Raw genomic sequence first — 19371 nt, forward strand, 5'->3', positions numbered from 1 at the left:
TAGGACCCTCGTACCTACGAGACCGCCTCTCCTGGTATGCCCCGCAGAGGACCTTAAGGTCCACAAATAACAACATTTTGCAGATTCCCGAGCCATAAAGTTGTTAGATTGGCCTCAACTGGGGCCAGGGCCTTTTCAGTACTGGCCCCAACTTGGTGGAACACTTTCTCACAGGAGACCAGGGCCCTGCGGGATTTGACATCTTTCCACAGGGCCTGCAAGACGGAGCTGTTCCGCCTGGCCTTTGGCCTGGACTCAGTCTGACCCCTATGTTCTCCTCCCTTATGGTTTTGATTTGGGCCATTTTAAAATGAGGCTGCATTTTAAAATTTAAAATTTAAATTGTATTTTAACCTGTATTTTAACTAATTGTTTTTCTTTTTTCTTTTTTTTTACTTTTTGTTGTGGTTTTGTTGGTGTCAGCCGCCTTGAGGCCGGTTTTGAAGGGGAAGGGCGGGGTATAAATAAAAACTTATTATTATAATTTATTATTTCACTGATCCTGTATGCCTGGTAAAGGAAGAAGTAATGTGTGATGCATCTGCAAGGCTGCCCACCCTCTCCTTGCCTCTTCCCCTCTCTTTTCATTTTAAGATGTTCATGGGCAGATGGAGGGGGCTGAGCATAGCTGAAAGGCTAACTAAATTATGACCCCTGGCAAAAGAATCTGTGAGGGAAGCTGTTGGCAGATTGATTTCTAATGGCTTAGTGGTGTGTGGCTGTTCTGGCCTCCAGGTGGAGAGGCAATTTGGGTCTCTAAGCTTGTGTGAGTTGAGAGGGTTTATCTGTTGCCGGATCCTAACCACCTTTTCTCATCTTTTTTCCTCCCTTTTGCATTAGTGCTGAAAAGAGCCACAATCAAGAAGAGCAAAAATGACCTGATCCATGCTGAAGAAGGGGAGGACCACTTCACAGATGTTTGTTCTGTTGGTAAGTGTAAGGTTTAATATACCAATTTATTATTATTATTATTATTATTATTATTATTATTATTATTATTATTATTAGATAGATTGTCTCATGAAACAACTAAGCTAGGTACCCTCATGAGAATGTGGTGAAGCCTAAAGAGAACCAAAGGAAGTAGATCGAACTTGCAATGTTAGTCTCATAAGTGAGCAGAGTGTCAGGAGTATGGGCAGGAGTCAGGCTCTGGGGCCTGTAGTGCTTTGCAGGACTAGGGCCTGCCTCAGCTTGTGCTGGAGAAGCAAGGAGTGGCCACTCAGGTGAGGCCTCAGCTTGTGCTGGAGAGGCAAGGAGTGACCAGTCAGGTGAGGCCACTTGATACCTCTCTGCACCTGGTGGCAGGAGCTGGGAGGGATAAAAGCTCAGCATTTCCCTTCAGCTCTTTGCCACAGCAACGCTATCCCTGCCTGGTTGCCTCTGGCCTCTTGCTCCTTGGACCCTTGCCTTGCCGACGCCTTGATCCTCGACCCTTGGACCCTTGCCTTGCCGACGCCTTGCTCCTTGGACCCTCGCCTTGCCGACGCCTTGCTTCTTGACTCCCAGACCTTCGCCTCTGCCTTGCTCCTTGACCCTGCGACTGTCTGCTACTGGACCCTCAGCCCTGCACCTGTTCCTGCTTCTACACCTCTATCTTGCCTCTGGTCCTCACGTCCCCAGCCAGGGCTTCAACTGCCCACCAACCGGACTGTGACACAGAGTTTGCTACTGAATTGACGACTGGCATTGCACCTTGTTAATGGAAGATGGGTGTTGTGTAGGCTTCTTTTGAGTTCCATCATAAAATGTAACCATCTTAGAGCAGGGATGCGGAATCAGCTCATGGGTCAATCTTGGCCTGTCCAGGGTTCAAATTGAGCCCACCAGATCATTTCCCCCAAACCACTTGCCAGTCAGCTGACATTACTGTAAGTGTGCAATCCTAACTATGCCAATGGTCTGGTAGCAGAGCATCTGATTGCATGCAGAAGGTTGCATGTTGAATCTCTGGCATCTCCAGACATGGCTGGGAGAGACAATCTTTCTAAAAACCCTGAAAAGCCACTGCCAGTTAGTATAGGGTTAACATATTTTAGAGATAAAAACAAAACAAAACATATGCCTACAGATCCAGGGCTTTAAACAATTCAGAGGCAATCTGGTGGGTTTCCTCCTTGCCCCGATTGCACAAACGTCTTCTCCCTCCCAGCTCCTTGCTCCCTCCCTCCCCCATCCTGCTTACTTCTCCCCCCTCTCATTTTTCAGCGGTTCTCCCTCCTCTCCGCCCCCTCCCTTGTGCTCTGGTGTGGAAGTGGAGGCTGCAAAGCTCTCCCAGCTTTACCAGTTCCTCCTGACTGCTGCAAGAGCCACGCCCACGCCTCTCTCCCTCTTCAGCCTTTGTTTTCCACCACCCTGTCCAGTTTGCACCCCGATCTATCCAATCTCCCACCCAGATCACTGACCCTCCAATCAATTAGCTGGTTGCTGCAGAGCCCACCATACTAAGCTTACCAGATTTTTTTTCAATGAATCCAGGGACACTTTTCAACTTCAATGGGGATGTCTGGTAACCTTACACCATACTGCTGAAGTTGCCTTGTCCGCTGCCAGTGCTGCAGCTGCATATTGCAAGCTTGTTGTAAGCTGCTGCCTCAGCCACTGGACCTTCCCTGGCAACTTTAGCATCTGCCTATGATAAAGCTGCACAGCTCTCTAAAGCAGCATCTGTGCTGGTGCCGGGTGCCCCCTCTTCATCAGGAGCAGCCATCGCTGCCACCGTGCAGGGCCAGCGGCCTCATCAAGCACATGGAACAGACATAATCAGGCAGCAGCAACAACCAAAACTGGACATTTTGTATAATTTTAAAAATCTACCCAGGCTGAAATTGTGAACTTTAAAAAGAAGACATATCTGGGGAAAACCAGACATATGGAAACCTTAAGTTAGAGTAAACAATACTGTGCAATATGGAGGAGTGGTCTGGCTTGGAATAAGGCATCTGCTAATGTTCCTATGTCTGCTCAGGAATAAGTTGCGTTTAATTCAGAGGAGTTTATTCCCAGGCAAGTGTGTTAAGATTGCAGCTGTAGTGTTGTTGTTTTTTAAGGTGCCGTTTCTTTCACTCATGTTACCAAGGTGTTTATATATATATATATATATATATATAGAGAGAGAGAGAGAGAGAGAGAGAGAGAGAGAGAGAGAGTCAATTATCATAATGCTTTGAAAAAGTAATTGTGAGGTCCTTGCAGACAATTTTCAGGGAATTACTGAGCAAGTCGTCCGGTTAACAGCCAGCAAAAGGCTTGCACCCCTAGGTCAGCATATTTTCATGGAAACTTGTAATTATATAAAAGTTTTCTATGAAGCCTTGCAACCAGCTCAGTAAAATTATCAATGTAAAAATGCTATGGAAGTCATTTCAGTGCAGTGTTCCAGAGAAGCATTGCTGGGTACATTTCAGGTGCCCGAATATCCAGACAGTTGAGCAGGTTCCTATGTATCTGGTTGGAGTAGTGCAGCCTTGGTGGCCTGAAGAAAGGTCTCTCAACTCTGCTTTAAGTTTGTGTCTTTCCAATGCTCACAGGTTCACCATTTGCCCGGGCCAGCCTGAAGAGCGGCAAGAATGAGAGTTCCTCCTACTTCCGTAGGAAAGAAAAGATGTTCCGGTTCTTCATCCGGCGCATGGTGAAAGCGCAGAGCTTCTACTGGGTGGTCCTCTGTGTTGTGGCTCTTAACACCCTGTGCGTCGCCATTGTGCATTATGACCAGCCAGAGGGGCTCACTACTGCTCTGTGTAAGTAAAGCTCTGGGATTACTTTGGCCCTGAACTTTGACATCATCTCAGATTGGGGACTGACCCAGGGGAACTATGAACAGATAGCTTCTTGGATTTTTCAAAAAGAATATTCAGGCTCACCAATACAATCATGATATGATGCCCTGCCATTCCCCCCCCCCCGGCCGTTGGACAGGGGTCAGCAAACTTTTTCAGCAGGGGGTCGGTCCACTGTCCTTCAGACCTTGTGGGGGGGCTGGACTATATTTTTTCGGGGGAAAATGAACGAATTGCTATGCCCCACAAATAACCCAGAGATGCATTTAAAATAAAAGCACGCATTCTACTCATGTAAAAACATGCTGATTCCTGGACCATCCGCGGGCCAGATTTAGAAGGTGATTGGGTCAGATCCGGCCCCCGGGCCTTAGTTTGCCTACCCATGCGATTGGAGATATACATATACATATATATATATACCTCCAACTGTAGAGTTTAGAGAAGGGCAGGGAAAAGATGAGGGCAGGAACCAGCTGCTTCATGAGTGTCCTCAAATACCAACCCATTCATATGGGGCAAATTGAAATTACATCTATATGGTGCCAGAGATATTGAAGTCAAAGCAAGGCTCATGTGTGAAGCAAAACAACAACAACAACAACAACAACAACAACAACAACAACAACAACACAACTTCAAAATGCTACCTCTTTTGTAAGATTTAAACTAGAGAAGAGACTCTCTCGGTTTGTGAGCTTTCTGTTCTTTTTCAGAATCAAACAGCAGAAGTAATAAGGCTGTGGGGGCCAGACAGTTTGATAAGATATGCTTCCTATTTCATTTGGGGCTAAGTGGGGTGCGCGCACGCCACCATCCTTTTATAACCCCACCCACCCACAAAAGAAGGGGAACCATTAGTTTGCTTGTAGAGAAATGCTTTCACTCTAGTTTTTTTAAAAAATAACTTTTATGTGCTGATATTCATCTCCCAGCTGGTGCCAGAAACAATGTTCTTGTTAATTACAAATTGAGTGAAAAATTAGATGGGCTGACATACGGGTTGGGAGGGGGAGAAGGGCCATTTTTATTGCAAAGCGGGTAAAAGAAAAAAGGAATTCAGCAGCTAGATGTGGCTGAAAGTAGATATTGCTAAAGGAGAAGAGCAAATGTGGGAAGCTTGTAGGTTCTTTGATCAGTATAAGGAGGAAGCTAATACAGACATTCCAGCTCATAACTCATCAATAGACATAGCTGTCAACCCTCCCGTTGTTTTGCAGGAAACCCCCTTATTTCAATCCGTTTCCCACTGCTATCCTGGATTGTAGATATCCCATAGATTTCCCGGATTTCAAAGCAGCTCCTCTCCCTCCCTGCTGGCCAGGGAGGCTCCACTCGGCGCCCCTCCCCCCACAAGCGAGCAGCCAGCCGCTGCCCAGAAAATGCCTCGTTTGGCAGGTGGCTGCTCGCTTACTTGCCGAGTGCTGCCGGAAATCACCAGAACCGATTTCTGGTGCCACTCTGCCCATGTCTGGGCACCGGAAATTGCTTCTGTGCATGTCTGGACAGCGATTTCCTGTGCCCAGACATGTGGACACGGGCAGCCCAGCACCGGAAGTCGCTTCTGCACATGTCTGGACCAATTAATTGTCAGCGTTTTATAGTCGGGTTAGTCATTTTCAGCATCCCCCTGCAAAAAGCTCCACAACTCTGGGCAATCCCCCCCCCCCCAAAAAGCTCATCAACTCCAAAACTAGGGGTCGTCTTATACATGGGGGCATGTTATACATGGAAGAATGTGGTAAATGGAAAGGATTTAAAGTTTTAGCACTGTTGGGTTGAAAAACTTCCTGATTTGGTTAGATAACTTCAGGATTGACACAGCTGATATGACTTCCTTGCCCCCAAAGCCCATGAGGATCCTTTAGCTGTGTTTTGCAGAGCCTTCAAAACCAGTCTTTGGGAGATCTCTCACACAGATTGAACTTTAGGTTGTTGCTGGAAACCACAAGAGAGGGAGAGTGTTCTTCTGCTCTGTTTCTCTTTGTGGGTTTCATACAAGCATCTAATCAGCCACTGTGAGAACAGGATGCTGGAATAGATGGGCCAGTGGCCTGATCTACTAGAGCTCTTCTTATTTTTATGTTCAGCTGAGCCCAAAGAAGAGGGACACCCTTTCATTTGTGCTATTTGCCCTGCTCTTCATAGCTGCCAAGTATCCCGTATCCGCCTGGAAAACCCCTTTTTGCTTACCGTTTCCCGGCGGTCTCCCGTTTGGTGAAAAATGCCGGTATTGTCCCTTAAATTGGCTTCTGCCCGGCGGCCATTTTTCTGGTGCCGCTTTGCCCTTCTATGGGCACCAGAAAATGGCGGCGCCAGCGCCGGCAGTCGCTTCCGCGCATGACCGGAAGTTGCGTGACGCGACTTCCGGTGGTGCTTTGCCCTTCTATGGGCATCAGAAAATGCCGGCGCCGGCGCCGGAAGTTGCTTTTACGTGTTTCCGGTCATGCGTGGAAGCGACTTCCGGCGCTGGTGCCGCCATTTTTTGGTGCCCATAGAAGGGCGAAGTGCCACCGGAAGTTGCGTCACACAACTTTCGGTCATGCGTGCGCTGCCGATCCCGGATCTTTACGACCCGGACTTGGCAGCTATGCCTGCTCTTTAGTGAAATATTTTCATTTTCTAGAAAAGAAAAGAAATAGAAATACTTTATTGTCACTTTACCACTTGTTTACAGTGAGATTAAATGAGCCCCCCATCCCCACCCACAATCTCTCAGTCCTTGTTACACACTGTGTGCTGTCATTCTAAACACAAGCCCTTTGACAGGAGAATCAAAATTCATTTAAATTGGTCTCAGTTGTTTATCTAACCTTCAAGTACTTCTGTGGTTTCTTTCTTTCTTTCTTTCTTTCTTTCTTTCTTTCTTTCTTTCTTTCTTTCTTTCTTTCTTTCTTTCTTTCTTTCTTTCTTTCTTTCTTTCTTTCTTTCATATTGATATATTTGAACAAAACCAAAAAGTTTATCCAGGTCTCTCTAATATCTACACTTCTACAGCATGGAGAAAATTAGTTGGAATGAGGGTGGTTCTTAATTACCTAGGTTCTAAGAGCCTCTCTTGGAACTGCCCTTTCTTTGTTTAAACACATGGCTTAAAATTGGCAGTTTCATTTACACACCTATCTGGACTTCCTTCTAGGAATATATATGCTTAAATCAGGTTTGATGGAATATTAAATAATAATGATGATGATGTTTAATCCCCTTCTACACACTTGTTTCAAGGTGATGAAGAAAATATAATAGAGAACCCCAGCTAGAAACAGCTACAAAATAGCAGGGGGGAAATAACAGAAGATATATTTTTTTTTAATGGCAAAGAGTAGACATACATATGCAACCAGCTGGGGGAGATTGGTGGGGAGAAATGTCTTCAGTTGTTTCTGGAAAGTGCAGATAGTGCGTACCTTTCATATCTTGACAGGAATGATGTTGTTGTTATTTAATTATTCTTAGTATTTATTATTATTATTTTTGTTCTTCGCTTCTGTTTGCAGATAAATAGAATGGTGAGGGTAGGGGGTGGGCAGAAATGGCTCTCCTGAGACTTAGCAGTGAATGCAAAAATAAAAATAAAAACGTGCTAGCTTTGGCGGGGTTAAAGACACGTGTTTTCGTAGGACAATTTTTGCTTAGGCACAGCATCAAAGGCCTGGAAACGATGCCTTATGAGGAACGGCTTAGGGAGCTGGGTATGTTTGGCTGGAGAAGAGAAGGTTAAGGGGTGATATGATAGCCATGTTCAAATATATCAAAGGATGCCATATAGAGGAGGGAGAAAGGTTGTTTTCTGCTGCTCCAGAGAAGCGGACACGGAGCAATGGATTCAAACTACAAGAAGGAAGATTCCACCTAAACATTAGGAAGAACTTCCTGACAGTAAGAGCTGTTCAGCAGTGGAATTTGCTACCAAGGAGTGTGGTGGAGTCTCCTTCTTTGGAGGTCTTTAAGCAGAGGCTTGACAGGCCTATGTCAGGAATGCTTTGATGGTGTTTCCTGCTTGGCAGGGGGTTGGACTGGATGGCCCTTGTGGTCTCTTCCAACTCTATGATTCTATGATTCTATGCATCAGAGTGATGTGAGCAGATTTGCCATAGTCTGATTCAGACTATGAATTCAACCCATAGTCTTCTCCAGCAGGATATTATTATCTTCTAATGAATTAACCCCGATAAATTATTAGGAGCCAACAAGGGGAGAACATTTTTGCACAATGTTTAGTGCAAAGCTTTAGCATCAGTGCCCCGTAATGCTTCTCACTGGGAGCACATTAGAAGAGCAGGGTTGCCTCCTAATTAGACAGCTTTCTAGAAAGTGATTGTAATTGGACTTTGGACAAGATGTGTGAACTTCAGCCAGGAAGGGAGCAGAGTTTGCTCTGGGAGGATTGGTAACACTGTAAGCGTGATTTGGGCACCTCTAATTCAATCATGTCTCTCCCTCTAGGGAGAATTTAATTACGTTACAAATCAACTTCAATGGTGCTGAGAGCCTGCGGGTCTGCGGTGATTCCTCAGAACTCCCCATCTCTACCTCCTTTCTACTTTCTGTTTGTTGAAACGCTCTGATTAACTTTCTCAGCTTGACATTTCCAACTGTTTCCAAGCATTTTGAAAAAGGAACTGAAAAGGTGCTTAGCAAAAAAAGGGGAAAGGAAAAATATGAGATGTGTCTCGTTTCATCTTTGTATAGCCAGCAGGCTAACCCCACCAAAGAGAATCTGGTTTGCACATGTTTGGATTGTGTGGATTTCCACAATAGCAGAACACCGATTCCACTGGTGTTTATAAGCATGCTTTATTGAAGGATCAAGAGACTTGAGTGTCTTGCTTATGAAGGAAGGCTAGCCATTTTCAGCCATTTTAACAATCATCTTACCCCACATATGCCCACCTGACTGCTTCAGTCTATGGAACTGGTACTCTTACAGATGCCACATAATACCCATTCTACATTCATAAGAAAATGACATTTTAGTGTGGCATCACCTACATTTTGGAACTCCTTGCCTATTGACATTAGGCAGGAGCCTTCAATATACTCTTTTACACACCTGCCGAAACCCTTTTACCCTTAGGCACATCCACCCAACTACACTGAATGCTGATGTGTGCTTTAATCTGTTTTTATCTCATCATTGGTTTTAATTATTATTTTTTGAACTATTTAAATAGTTTTCCACTGTTGTTGTTTTTTTTACTGATAATTTCATTGTTTTATTCTTTGTGCAAACCACATTGAGGTATACAAATTTTATGAAATGAAGACTGGGATGCATAATGTGGCATACCTAGTGTCGTCCAGTGAAATCAATTAGCTGGAGATTCTGGACAGATGAAGGAAAGGTGTCCTTCACGCAAACCATGGTGAATGGTGTGGCCCTAATGATGGCATTGGACTCCAGCTCCCATCAACCCTAACCAACATGGCCCAAGGTCAGGCATGATGGAAGTTGTAGTCCAGCAACCACTGGAGGATCATGGTTTGCCCCCTAGAAACCTTATGAACAGAATCCATCCCATCCAGCTGTGTACTCTATGCAGAGCCTACATTAATGCAATTAGTTTCTTGATGATTTTGTGTTTGCCTTTGATGTCTCAGTCTGGTTCCCTGTGGATATCAGTATGCAGAGCACAGGGAAGCATCAGAAACAAGCATGCTTATTTATGTCTGCTGAATATTTTAGGTGTCATTTCAAGAAGTGGGTCAGCCAAAAACTGGATGCTGATGGATCTCCTTCTCTGCATAAGTGTTCACAGTCTTTGTGGGACAGGAAAGACCTGTAGTACCATCTCTTGTGCCTGATCCTAATGACCTTAGACTATGTGACAGCATGAAAATAGAATTAGTCTTGTCACTGATTGACACACACACACACGCGCGCGCACACGCACACACACACACACACGATGCTAATTACCTAATTCAAATATATTGGGTAGGAAAGTGACCAGCATGGCCTTTGCCAGGAGCACAGGTTTCTAAATTAAGTTAAATTGTTTATCACAAACCCCTGCCTTTTACCATGCACTCCCTTCTTCTCATCCCATGGTTTCATGAAATGCTTCTGTTTAAGGTAAAGGTAAAGGGACCCCTGACCATTAGGTCCAGTCGTGACCGACTCTGGGGTTGCGCGCTCATCTCGCATTATTGGCTGAGGGAGCCAGCATACAGCTTCCAGGTCATGTGGCCACCATGACAAAGCCACTTCTGGCAAACCAGAGCAGCACACGGAAACACCGTTTACCTTCCCGCTGTAGCGGTTCCTATTTATCTACTTGCATTTTGACGTGCTTCCGAACTGCTAGGTTGGCAGGAGCTGGGACCAAGTAACGGGAGCTCACCCCGTCACAGGGATTCGAACCGCCGACCTTCTGATCAGCAAGCCCTAGGCTCAGTGGTTTAACCACAGCGCCACCTGGGTCCCTTCTGTTTAAGGTAGCTTAAATTAAATCCAGAGCAAGACCAGCAACCAAGAATTGCATTTTTCAATCCAATGGGCCAAAACAAATCCTCATCCTGACGCATCAACTGAAGGAGTGGGTAGAAATAGGAGCCATTGGCAGGAGTAGTGGATTGATGATCACTGGAACCAATCTTTGCTCCCTTGATTTAACATAATCTCCTTCGTAAAGGTTGGCCAATGCCAGGGCTCAGAACAAATAGTGGTGCCAGGGATGCAGGTTGACCATGCAAACCAAAATCCCCCTAGAAATTTTTGAGATTTTTCTCTTTCTGAATGGCCATGTTCTGCTTCCACTGATGGAGGCTGCATGTCCCTGAAGTACAAGTGCGGAGCATGCTGTTACACTCAGGTCCTACCCTAACTGTGGTGGCTTCAGAGGGAACCCGGGGAAACTTGGAGGCTGATTGATAAGGCCAGCTTCGTAGAAACTATTGCCCTCTAGTCTGGTGGCTGCTGACCTTTAGAGGGGGAGACTGAGCAGAGGGGTACACTCTGTGTTAGACAGGAACACCCTCCCCTCAGTTGGCATGGAACTCAGTGCAGCTTGGATAGGGTTGTAGAGCTACGCAGCAAGGCTAAACACTGAACAGATTCGAATCTTTCAGGGCCGGCTCTCCGCAGACCCCCGGTGGCGCAGTGCACCATGGCGTGGGGTTGGTAAGCGGGGCGCCGGCCTGGCAAGGAGGGTGCTGCGTGGCAAAGCCGCATGGAAACCAATTGCACCCTGTGAGGGTGGGGTGGGCGGCGGAGTGATCTCCGCCCCTCAGCACCAGGGCGTGCGATCTGCTCAAGACGGCCCTGGAATCTTTGACCAGAAACAGCAACATCCTGTTCTAATGAGGGCAGTAATTTGAACATCCCCGATAATTTGGATGGCTGTTGGACATTTCTGGTCAGCCCTCCGTCTATGCTCAGTCCATTCCCATTATATATATAACGTTTCCGAGCACAATTCAAAGTGTTGGTGCTGACCTTTAAAGCCCTAAACAGCCTCGGTCCAGTACACCTGAAGGAGCGTCTCCACCCCCATCGTTCTGCCCGGACACTGAGGTCCAGTGCCGAGGGCCTTCTGGTGGTTTCCTCACTGCGAGAAGCCAAGCTACAGGGTACCAGGCAGAGGGCCTTCTCAGTAGTGGCGCCTGCCCTGTGGAATGCCCTCCCAGCAGATGTCAAGGCAATAAGCAACTATTTTACTTTTAAAAGACAACTGAAGGCGGCCCTGTTTAGGGAAGCTTTTAATATTTGATGCTGTATTGTTTTTAATATTTGGCTGGAAGCCGCCCAGAGTTGCAATAATAATAATAATAATAATTTGTTGTTGTTGTTGTTGTTATTATTAGTTGGACAGGATGGGTTTTTGGAGAGTCAGCACATCCAGATTTGGGAGCTCTAAAAATACTTCACTATTATGTACTAATTATCTGCTTTCCCATGCAGCAGAAAATTATTTTCTGCTAGCAGGATCTGCTCTACATCCAGGAGAGGTATCATCCTAATATCAGGAAATAATTCTGCAGATATGTATCATTGATTTCACCTTTTGCTGTTTCTTCCAGATTTTGCAGAATTTGTCTTCCTCGGCCTGTTCCTCACAGAGATGTCTCTGAAGATGTATGGCCTGGGGCCAAGGAACTATTTCCATTCCTCATTCAACTGCTTTGACTTTGGGGTAAGAAATCTTGGGTGAGAATAGATGGGCTGAAGTCAAGCCTTTGCAGCCTTGATATTCTGAATACTCTACTCCCTGAGTCAGTCCTGATTCTCAGCATAGGAAGTTATGTTATACTGAGCCAGACTGCTGGTCCATCAATCTCAGATTTGTCTACCCTGATCAGAAGCTGCTCTGCAGGATTTCAGGCAGGGGGCACTTCCAGCCAGTCCTGGAGATGCCTCAGATGGATGCCTCCAGTCAACAGAGTTTTAAACATTCTAGTATTTAGAGAATCCTGAGTTGCTCCTCTGGGTGCAGCTGTCTCACTCTTGCACCACTGCATGCAGAACTGGTAATTAACTCTTCAACTTGGGCTTCCTATGGGGTGGGGAAGAGCCATTTTATCACTTGCTAATTCATCATCATTTGCTGATCCCACTGGGATCAAGCACTACCTCCCTCTGTGATTCCCATGGCTCATATTATGTTTCCCCAGCTCCTTCCATCCCCCAGTTGTATACATTCCCATTTGTTGCTTTCTTGTAGCCTCTTGAGGGCTGGCAGTATTTTGTAGTTTGACAAAGCAACACGATGGAAAATGTACAAGAGCAGCCAGTGATATATGATGCAACATATCTTCTTCTTCTTCTTCTTCTTCTTCTTCTTCTTCTTCTTCTTCTTCTTCTTCTTCTTCTTCTTCTTCTTCTTCTTCTTCTTCTATTTGTATTCCACTTTCCCATAAAATTTTACCCAAAGTGGCTCACAACATGAATAAATAAATATACAAAAAATTAGTCCATGCAAGTTTGCATAAAAGAATACAAATAAACCAACCTAATTTATCACCCCAAAAAAGTTACCAGAAGAGAATTTCTCAAAACAGAAATAAAAGGTAGTTTACAAAGCATCCACATACTTCAGACAGATCTGTTTCCAGTGGTTTGGAACCAAGACTCAACCTTCCCACATTCAGGTGCTCCACCTTACCTCTCACCTGGGGTACTGCAGGCAGTCCACCACTTTTAGTCAGAGCCCACTCTGGCTCTCAAAGTGAACCATTCACAGTGGGATCAGGCATTAAACAGGGATGCATAATCATCCCAACTATTATTTTCATCGCCTGCCATGATCCTACACATTGCCAAAGGGAAACTCCCCACTGGGGTAGAAATCATATATCGAACAGATGGAAAGCTCTTTAATCTGAGTAGGCTGAAAGCAAAGAGTAAGGTTACCATAACCTCTATCATAGAGCTTCAATATGCTGATGGCATAGTGTATACACACACTCAGAGGACGACCTCCAAACCACCCCAAATATCTTTGCAGAAGCTTGTGGTCTATTGCTCAATATCCAAAAAACCAAAGTGCTGCATCAATAAGCACAAAACAACCCCTTCGCAGTACCACAAATCCAACTTAATACATAGCTGCCAAGTTTTCCCTTTTCTCGCAAGGAAGCCTATTCAGCATAAGGGAATTTCCCTTAAAAAAGGGGAGAACTTGGCAGCTATGTTAATAGTGTAACATTGGGAAGTGTCAATTACTTTTCCTACCTATCTTTCCATAAGGACCAACATTGATGCAGAAATCTAGCATCAGCTGAGTTCTGCGAGCACAGCTTTCTCCCAATTGAAGCACAGAATGTTTGAGGACCAGGACATTCTCAGGGAAACCAAAATGCTTGTTTACAAAGATATTGTACTTCCAACTTTACTGTACTCTTGTGAAACATGGACCACTTATAAACACCATTTCCAACTCCTCAAAAGATTCCGTCAATGGTGTCTCCAAAATTTTTTACATATCACTTGGGAAGACAGGCAAACTAATGTTAGTGTACTGGAAGAAGCAAAGATCACCAGTGTTGAAGCAATTATTCTTCAACATCAACTTCATTGGACTGGTCATGTTGTGCGGATGCCTGATTGTCATCTTCCAAAGCAACTACTCTATTTCCAACTTAGGAATGGAAAGCAAAATTCTGGTGGTCAACAAAAGAGGTTTAAAGATGCTCTCAAGGCAAATCTTTAAAAATGCAGTATAAGCAGGGATAATTAGGAAACACTGGCCTGTGAGGACTGCAGTTGGAGAATAGCTTCTACCAAAGGTGTTGTGGGCTTTGAAGAAGCATGAACTCAGGACGAAAGGGAGAAATGAGTTAAGAGGAAGGCACATTTGCCAAACCCTCACCATGTTCAAATCCCGCCCGGAAACCTATGCTCCACCTGTGGAAGGATGGGTGGATCCAGAATTTGTCTCCACAGTCACTTACAGACATACCATTAAGACTATATCCATGGAAGACAATGTTACTCGGCTACGAGTGATTGCCAGAGAAGAAGAAGACGACTTTTAGCCTTATGGAAGGACATAGGAACATAGGAAGCTGTCTTCTACAGAGTCAGACCATTGGCCCACCTAGCTCAGGATTGTCTACACTGGTAGGGATATTCCCAGTCTTACCTGGAAATGCTGGGGTTTGAACCTGGTACCACCTGCATGCAAAGCAGATACTCTGCCACAGAGGCACAGCACTTATTCACACTTCAAAAGACTAAGCAAAGGATAGCGCAGCCTGCATTTGTATTACCTGCCCTGATCCTTTGACATTAATATGATGGGAGTTCTAATCCACATTAGTGGTTGCAAGTTTTTCTGAGAGGCTTTATTGAGATTTTCCTCCCCTCTCACACACCTGGCCCTTCAGAAAGCAGACCATTTTGCAGGGGTTTTGATGGTGGTGACCACCTACGCAACCCTTATCACAATACCCCTGGATGGTGCTAGGCCTGGGTGTGATTGTGGAGGATGCAAAATAGTGTCTGGTTGTCAACACAGTTGCTACTGCTGCTGTCATTTATAGCAGCAAAGAGGGGAGGGGGCTGGAGGGAGGGGGGAAAGAAGCAATGTGGCTATTGATGGTGAGCCTCCTGTCTGCCTCCTAAAAAAGTAATCATAATAATGTTGGCAATTTCTCCTCTCCTTGGAGGAATTTAGTGGAATGAAGTGCTTCTCACCCACCCCAATCTTTTGCTCCCAGATCGGATATATAATTTACAGAAGGTCTTTCAAACCTGCCTTTATAGTCTTAAAGAGCTAGAAACTTGAATTGTTACCATTTTTAAAGCCGAGATTTTTCTGGACACCAATAACTGTAGCAGGACATAAAGCACCAAATCATGGACTAGATAGATACAGATAAACATGTATGTACTCTTATTTATATTATTTATTTATATTATTTATTTATACTACAGGTATTTATTTATATATTAGTTACATTGCTACATTACCCTACCTCCCAAGGGAGACTAGGGTGATGCGCGATAAGATATAAAAAGGCAAAATGTAATTCGTAAATAGGTAAAGGTAAAGGGGCCCCTGACCATCAGGTCCAGTCGTGTCCGGCTCGGGTTGCAGCACTCATCTCACTCTATAGGCTGAGGGAGCCGGCGTTTGTCCGCAGACAGCTTCCGGGTCAAGTGGCCAGCATGACTAAGCTGCTTCTGGCGAACCAGAGCAGCGCACGGAAACGCCGTTTACCTTCCCGCCGGAGCGGTACCTATTTATCTACTTGCACTTTGATGTGCTTTTGAACTGCTAGGTGGGCAGGAGCTGGGACCGAGCAACGGGAGCTCACCCCATTGCAGGGATTCGAACTGCCGACCTTTTGATCAGCAAGCCCTAGACTCTGTGGTTTAACCCAAAGTGCCACCTGGGTCCCTAATTCGTAAATAAAGCACCACAATAAGCAATGGAACTATGAAATATTAGAACCATTAACACACACACCCCAAAAAGAAACCCTCTTCAGCTGTTTGGTATTAAAACAACTTTACCTCAGTTTTTGAAAGCCTCTCTCTTGTATAGAAAGATTGAATGTGCAGTCCTTGCCTGAGGCAGACACTGAAGAATCTTACAGAATTAGGCCATTGGGTTGGTGCCAGTATTATTCCTGTTCAGAGGAGACCCATTGAAATCAATGGACATCACTGGGGTCCATTAATTTCCGTGGGTCTACTTTGAGTAGGACTAACCTTAGTTCCAACCCCTTCTTTTTGGAAATTGTTCATTGGCCATGATCAGACCTGCTCCCCCCCCCCACATCAGCCCATCACCCTTTTGTTTCTTGCAGGTGATTGTGGGGAGCATCTTCGAAGTCATCTGGGCTGCAGTGAAGCCCGGGACCTCCTTTGGCATCAGCGTGTTGAGGGCTCTCAGGCTGCTGAGGATTTTCAAAGTGACCAAGTATGTTTTAAGTTCCTTCTTCCTTTTTCTTTCTTTCTTTCTTTTAGTGTGGAATGTGTGAACACTTGGAATGTGTGAACACTTGGAATTTAGTGTGGGATGTGTGGCACTTGGAAAATGCAACTTTTAAAAATCCTGATGCATTCGTTAACTGGCTTGGTTTGGTTTGGAATCCCAGGTACTGGAACTCCTTGAGGAACCTGGTGGTCTCCTTGCTGAATTCAATGAAGTCCATCATCAGCTTGCTGTTCCTCCTCTTCCTCTTCATTGTTGTGTTTGCTTTGCTGGGGATGCAGCTTTTTGGAGGACAGTAAGTTCAATTCACTACATTAATCTCAATAAACTTTTGACGGGCGTCTGGCTACAAAGGACAGTACTCTCCCCGCTTGTGATTCCTAGCAACTGGTATTCATAGGCATGCTGCCTACTGGACTTGCGATAGTTTTGGCTCCAGTTTCAGATTTTTGCACTCCGAATGTTTTGCTAATCTCTCACAACAGGTTGTAGACGGACTTAGTTTCTCCCAATTCCAAGCTGGACAGAACCAGCTGGTTCACCACCTTTAAATAGCTCTGTGGGGTTGTTTCATGTCCTGCATTTCAGATTTCTGTAGGCATCTGGTTGACCATTATGAGAGCAGTATGATGGACTAGATGGGCCTTCAGCCTGAACCAGTAGGGCTCTTATGATCTTATGGTGCATAGTCTGTGAGTACTCTTTGATTCAAATCTCTCACTGGAAGCTCAAGTGTCTTCAATGACAATGAATGTTTATACCCAGCTCTGGCTGGTGCACTAGTTATGGCCACTGCTAGACGAAGGCTACTTGGCCTCAATAATCCATGCTGGAGATCACTAACCTCCAGTTTGGACTGCTTTGATGCACTCTATATTGGGCTACCCTTAAAAAAATAATGATAAAAGAAGGGGGATTCCAAGATTTGAAGACGTAACTCAGAATGGACAGTTATTAACAAGGCAGAACATCAGAACATTACTAGTAGAATGAAAATATATGCATACACATATACAGCATTATACATATAAAACATTACATACAGATTGTTAAAATAAAAACATCAGAGCACCAGCTCTTTCCTTAAATGTAAGTGGCCCTCATAGAGAAGAAAGTGCCAAAGGGCTGGTTGTGGCAAGCTGCTGATTCTCTAGGTTCACTCTAGCTGTACTGAAAAACAGTCATAAAAACAGGAAGAATTAAAATTACAAGATAATAAAATAATAATAATTATAGAAAGCTTAAAAAGAATGAATGACTTAAAATATATTCATTAGTGGAACACAATCCCATAATGGCTCAGGACCGCGATGCTTCATGGCCCCTCGCCATATGGATCGACCTGGACCCTGCATTCACCCTGTGAGGCCCGTCTTCATGTATCTCCTTCATGAGAGATCCGGAGGGCGGCAATACAAGAACAGGCCTTTTCTGTGGTGGCCTCCTGTTTCTGGAATGCTCTCCCCAGGGAGGTTCGCCTGGCACCTTCATTACATATCTTTAGGGACCTGGCAAAAATGTTTCTCTTCAACCAGGCATTTGGCTGATTAACATTCTGTGGCTTTTAAAATGTGTCTGTGGGAAGGTGGTTATTGATTTGGTTTTGTTTTATTATGAACTTTTTTATTCTCATTTTGTATTTTTCTGTTGTTAACTGCCCTGAGATCTTCTGATGAAGAGCAGTCTACAAATTTAATAAATAATATTAATAGTAATAGTAATAATAGTAACAACAACACAAGATTCATACTTGCACCAAACCTCCCAAATATTCATGAATGTTGCCAATTAAGCTCATATTTAGTGGGAATGTGCCAACCATTAATATTGTTTAGTCATATAAATCACAATCAGCCCCCAAGCAGAAGCAAAGTTGGAGGGATCCACATCATCCCTGGTGACATGTATTTTATGACAGTTTTTTTCAGAAATGGCAAGAAACACAACTTCTTTAAGCCATATATCTATAGAGAAACAAGTTGCATCCTTCCATCCACCATAGGTCATTAAATGAGTGGCTGTCTTTGAAGACTGCCTGGAAACTGCAGTTGGTGCAAAATGTTGCTTACCAAACTGTTGAGCAGAGCAATAAGGTGGGACCATTTGCCACCGCTCCTGAAAATAAGGCACTAGCTATTTTTGCCCAATGGGCCAGATCCCCCTCCACTCCACAGTCCACCTTTGACAGTTAGGAAGACCACCCACCTGCCAAACATCTGATGTCATAATGGTGTCAAGTGGGTGTTCTTGGAGGGAGCAGGATTCCCCACCCCACCCCAAAAAAACAGACTATTGAAGGCTGAGCATGCTCAGACAGAAGACTGGTGGGAGGGAGAATGTTATGGAGCATCCTGGAGAAGGGCATAGCTGGCTGGCTTGAACCCTGAACAGGCACACTCCCTGCTGCAACATTTTATTGCAAGTCCCAGTTGTACCTCTGAATACCAGTCACTTGGGGAGGGGGGGCACAAATCATGGGGTTGTCGTTTGCCTTCAAGCCCTCCTTGAAGGCTTCCCAAAGGCATATAGCTGCCCACTGTAAGAGCCCGTATGCTGGAGTAAATGGACCTTTGGTCTGATCCAGCAAGGTAGCTCTTAAAAGATTATTAGCATTCTACCCTGCCATTAATATTCATTTTCTGCCTCTTTCTAGGTTTCATTTTAATGACGAAACACCAACCACAAACTTTGATACTTTCCCCACTGCTATTCTAACTGTGTTTCAGGTAAGGGCACTCTTGACTTGGTGCAAAAGAGCTGAAGGGTCCTCAGAGATCATATAGTCCCCCCCACTGCTGATGCAGGAAATCTGCTGCTTCTGCATGTCTGATAGGGGGCCATCCAGCCTCTGCTTGAAAGCTTCTAATCAAGGAGAGCCCACTGCTTTCTGAGGCAGTCTGTCCCACTGTCAAACAGCTTTCTAATACTTAGTCATATTCCCTTGTAATCTGAGCACAGTGATTCAAGCAACTGAAAACACATGTCTGCCATTGTCTATGGAACAACCCCATCAAAATATTTGAAGATGGCTATGAGGCTGTCTCTTAATCACACTTTTCCTCCCCTAGGCTAAACATATCCAACTTATTTAACCTCAGCTCATCGTTCAACCTTAGCTCCAGGGCTCTCAGCCACAGCCTTGACAAATAGGCCAATAATATTGTATCCATATTGTAATTAGTTTGGGATGGAGACTGAAGCCAAGAGAT

At 44.8% G+C, this 19371-nt stretch overlaps 1 protein-coding gene across 9 annotated transcripts in view; it reads left to right on the plus strand.

The window, feature by feature from the left end:
* CACNA1B (calcium voltage-gated channel subunit alpha1 B) overlaps positions 1-19371 on the plus strand; it is a 326623-nt gene that overhangs the window by 179755 nt on the left and 127497 nt on the right. For all 9 annotated transcript variants that reach the window (XM_088664972.1, XM_088664973.1, XM_088664966.1 and 6 more), the window contains 6 exons: positions 841-930; positions 3531-3740; positions 11802-11914; positions 16035-16147; positions 16326-16457; positions 18816-18888. In XM_088664972.1, coding sequence (XP_088521098.1) covers positions 841-930; positions 3531-3740; positions 11802-11914; positions 16035-16147; positions 16326-16457; positions 18816-18888 — 731 coding nt within the window. The remainder of the gene's footprint in view (positions 1-840; positions 931-3530; positions 3741-11801; positions 11915-16034; positions 16148-16325; positions 16458-18815; positions 18889-19371) is intronic.

This window comes from Zootoca vivipara, chromosome Z2, assembly GCF_965207765.1.
Source record: "Zootoca vivipara chromosome Z2, rZooViv2.hap1.1, whole genome shotgun sequence".
Lineage (NCBI taxonomy): Eukaryota > Metazoa > Chordata > Lepidosauria > Squamata > Lacertidae > Zootoca > Zootoca vivipara.